Source organism: Cucurbita moschata, unplaced genomic scaffold, assembly GCF_002738365.1.
Source record: "Cucurbita moschata cultivar Rifu unplaced genomic scaffold, Cmos_1.0 Cmo_Scf00004, whole genome shotgun sequence".
In the NCBI taxonomy this organism is placed as follows: Eukaryota; Viridiplantae; Streptophyta; class Magnoliopsida; order Cucurbitales; family Cucurbitaceae; genus Cucurbita; species Cucurbita moschata.
Genome location: NW_019268520.1, coordinates 1995377 through 1999236, shown reverse-complemented (window position 1 = coordinate 1999236; position 3860 = coordinate 1995377). Strand labels below are relative to the sequence as shown.

The window sequence follows — 3860 nt, the reverse complement described above, 5'->3', positions numbered from 1 at the left end:
ATAAAACTAAACATTCTCATTTTTAATTATTCTTTAAAAAAGAAAAAAAAGTAGTTTTAATTTGGTATTATTATATAATTTAGGAATCATTTGAGTTTAAAAGATCTAGTTTGAGGATTGTTTTTTTCTTTAATTTCATACTTTAAAAATTACAAATCCATCAATTAATAACCTTTTATTCTCTCTGTCTAACAAAATTCCCAATTTGGTCACAAAATGTCCTCAATATTCCCTACAATTCACGTTCAAAAGGTTGGAATTTACCAGGGCAAAATTGGAAATATGAAAATATTTTGTCATATTTACTCTCTCTACCTTAATTCAATAAAGCAATAATTTAGGTACTAAATTATTTTAAAATTTTAATAGATTAAGTAATTAAATGAAATTTATAATTTACACCTAATAAAATTAAAAACTTTAAATTTATTTTACTCTAAAAGTCCAGATTCTGTGTTCTGCTTTCTAGTGTCTTCCCCGTCACAGCGCCCAGTGGCGTCATCCAGAACCTTCACTAACTCCTCCCCTCCACCGTTGGATCATATCCCAACCCACGTGTAACCCATCCAACCATCTCCCTCCTCACTCCCCCCTTCATCCAACGCTTATTTAAACGCCTCGCAACCACCGGTCTCCACCACCGCCAAATCCCTCAACACGACGGTTCTTTTTTTTTTCTCTCTCCTCACGCATTTCTCTTTGTAATCTCTTTAGAATGGCACCCGAACTAGACCGCACCACCGGAGCTACGGTAAAGCTGCCCGGAGGTGGAGGGCACCGGCTACTACGGCGGGCGTACGTCACGTTCTTGGCCGGCGATGGCGATTATGTGAAAGGCGTCGTCGGACTGGCCAAGGGCCTCCGAAAGGTGAACTCCATGTACCCACTTGTCGTCGCCGTCTTACCGGACGTCCCCCAGGACCACCGGAGGGTTCTGGAGTCGCAAGGATGTATAGTTAAGGAGATCGAACCGGTTTACCCACCTGAAAACCAGACCCGGTTCGCTATGGCTTATTACGTCATCAATTATTCCAAGCTCCGTATCTGGGAGGTTCATTTCCGTTCTTTTTCCTTATAATTCTTAAATTTAGGATCTGATTGATTCTAATTTATTTTATAATTTTAAAAATTTCAAAAATTAATTGAAATTTTTAATTAAGCAGTTCGTGGAGTACGATAAAATGGTGTATTTGGATGGAGACATTCAAGTTTACGAGAACATAGACGAGTTATTCGAGTTGCCGGACGGCCATTTGTACGCCGTGATGGACTGCTTCTGTGAAAAGACATGGAGCCACACTCCCCAGTACCGGATCGGCTACTGCCAGCAGTGCCCCAACAAGGTCCAATGGCCCCACGATCTGGGTTACCCTCCGCCGCCGCTCTACTTCAACGCCGGCATGTTTGTTTTCGAGCCCGACCTTGCCACGTATCATGATCTTTTAAATACACTCAAATCCACCCCTCCCACCCCCTTTGCGGAGCAGGTAATTGCCTACTTAAGTTAGTAATCACGACGCTCCACACCACCTGTATGATAATATTTATTCTTTTACTTATAAATTCAAAATCAATGTGGAATTTTTTTTTTTTTTTTTTTTTTTTTCTTTCAGGACTTCTTGAATATGTATTTCCAGGATGTGTATAAGCCAATTCCTTTGGATTTCAATTTGGTATTGGCAATGCTTTGGCGTCACCCGGAGAACGTCGAGCTCGGTCGGGTCAAAGTTGTTCATTATTGTGCAGCGGTGAGTGTTGTTGTTATTTGAGTTGAATTCTGAATTGTTTGAGTATGTGCTGAAAATTGAGGTTGTGGGTGGGTAGGGATCGAAGCCATGGAGGTATACGGGGGAGGAGGAGAACATGCAAAGGGATGACATAAAAATGCTGGTTGACAAATGGTGGGATATCTACAACGACTCCTCTTTGGACTATAAGCCACCACCGTCGTCATCGTCGGCGGAGACGGACGGAGATGGCGTGAACATGCAACCTTTTATCTGTGCTCTGTCCGAAGCTGGACCTGTTCAGTTTGTGTCGGCGCCGTCCGCTGCTTGATGGGGGCGGAGGGAGCTGAATCTGAATTGGAGGGACAAGTATATAATAATGATAGTAGTAGAATGATGATGTAATAATTAGTTGTTTTATTTTATTTGTTTATTGGGTTTGTTTTTTGTTTTTTGTTTTTTGTTTTTTTGGGAGATGGGTAAGTGGAAAGATTTGATGATGTTTTTAATGTATGATGTAGTAAAGATCATGTTTGAGAGATTTGTGTATAACTTTTAGGTTTTTGTTTTCCCTTTTGTGTTTCTTACTCATTTTAAAGGGACTCATAAGGACGGTGCATATAGAAATAAAAGAAAGGAAGGAAAAAAAGAACGAGATGATGAAAACACGATTTCGACTCTACAAAAATAGACCTAGACAGTCATGTGTAGAAGAAACGATTCGTGGACTCGAATCGAATTTGTACATCGAATTTGTACAATTTGTACATTGGATTTATTGAAGTAATTAAGTGAATATTTATAATAGGACAAAGCACCTTCACAAATTTCAAAGACAGAATCGGTATAGTGAGTACTTTAGCTAAGGCCAACCAAGTAGAACCAAAACCAAATAACTGGCTCTGGCTCTATTATCGATGTGATTAGAAGAGTTGTCTTATTTATGATGACACGTGTCCAATATCTCTACATGTGTCAGTCATATGTTTGATATATATTATGATATGATATGTTTCAATGCTATGACATATTGCATGTCATATGTTTGTCATGTATTATGAAATGATATGGCATGTGTCATATGTTTGTCATGTATTATGAAATGATATGGCATGTTTGTCATGTATTATGAAATGATATGGCATGTGTCATATGTTTGTCATGTATGATATGTAAACATGTATTATGAAATGATATGTTTTAATTGATATGTTTTAATGCTATAATATATTGTGATGATATGATGTTGTCATCTAGATATGTTAAGTAATCCTAGATATGTTAAGTAACCTTAGAAATGTGAGTGGGTGACATATTATGCCTTGATGAATTAAGATAGGTTATGGACCATGACATTATGTGATAGGATTATGTTAGGTCATGATATGTATGATTATGTTACGACGGTCGCTATTCCTTTCGAGTGTCCGATAACAGCATCAGAGACGCTAGCCCGATCAATAAGATGCCTAGGGGGTGTGCGAACTATTTGGTGCATCCATCTTCGCACATGCAGACCATGTGTAAAGTAGTAAATTCACATCCAATGATCTACATAAGGTAGTTGCATCAAGGACCATGGAACCTACCTAGGGTAGTGTATCTTATATTAGTTTAGGGCATCGTTTTAATCTTTTTCTTTGGTTTTATATTATTTTGCTTTGAATACTTTTTATTGTTTTATCTTAAGACTCTTATACATACGTACAAGTCAATGATATCGTACTATGAGATTGTTTTAAATGAATGGTTCTGCATCAAGAGGTTACATTATCCATATGATAGTGACTCGTTATTCTCTGGATTATTTTCTTCCAAAAAAAAAACATATTCCTTAATTATTGTTTGTGGGTTCATTTTGTTGTAGTTGGGAATAAAAGAAAAAGAAAAGGGTTGGAATTGTAATGAAAGTATGATGCTTCAACTTTTAGAGACAGCATTTTGAAAAAGTGATGTTCATAGGGAATCAAATGAGAAGCATGCACAAGTCACTTCTACATCAATTTTTACATCATTATCCTCTTCTTTTTTACTTTTTACTTTTACCCCAAACATCCCACCAAATAAGAACAGTAAGTTTAGGATAGGCGTTTAACCTATCTAAGTTTAATGCGCTCATAGATATTGTTCGCT

At 37.4% G+C, this 3860-nt stretch overlaps 1 protein-coding gene across 1 annotated transcript; it reads left to right on the top strand.

Moving 5' to 3' along the window:
• The first annotated feature begins 631 nt into the window (after positions 1-631).
• On the top strand, positions 632-2297 carry LOC111442463 (galactinol synthase 1-like). Its single transcript, XM_023079909.1, has 4 exons — positions 632-1051; positions 1164-1487; positions 1614-1748; positions 1825-2297. Exons 1-4 carry the CDS (start codon positions 716-718, stop codon positions 2056-2058), a joined length of 1029 nt encoding a protein of 342 aa, XP_022935677.1. The 5' UTR covers positions 632-715; the 3' UTR covers positions 2059-2297.
• The last annotated feature ends 1563 nt before the right edge of the window (positions 2298-3860 follow it).

Excerpts from the sequence above, each read along its gene's own strand:
- LOC111442463 (XM_023079909.1), top strand. The coding sequence starts at position 716 with ATGGCACCCGAACTAGACCGCACCACCGGAGCTACGGTAAAGCTGCCC. Across the intron at positions 1,052-1,163 it reads CCAAGCTCCGTATCTGGGAG|TTCGTGGAGTACGATAAAAT; the intron begins GTTCATTTCCGT and ends TTAATTAAGCAG. Across the intron at positions 1,488-1,613 it reads CCACCCCCTTTGCGGAGCAG|GACTTCTTGAATATGTATTT; the intron begins GTAATTGCCTAC and ends TTTTTCTTTCAG.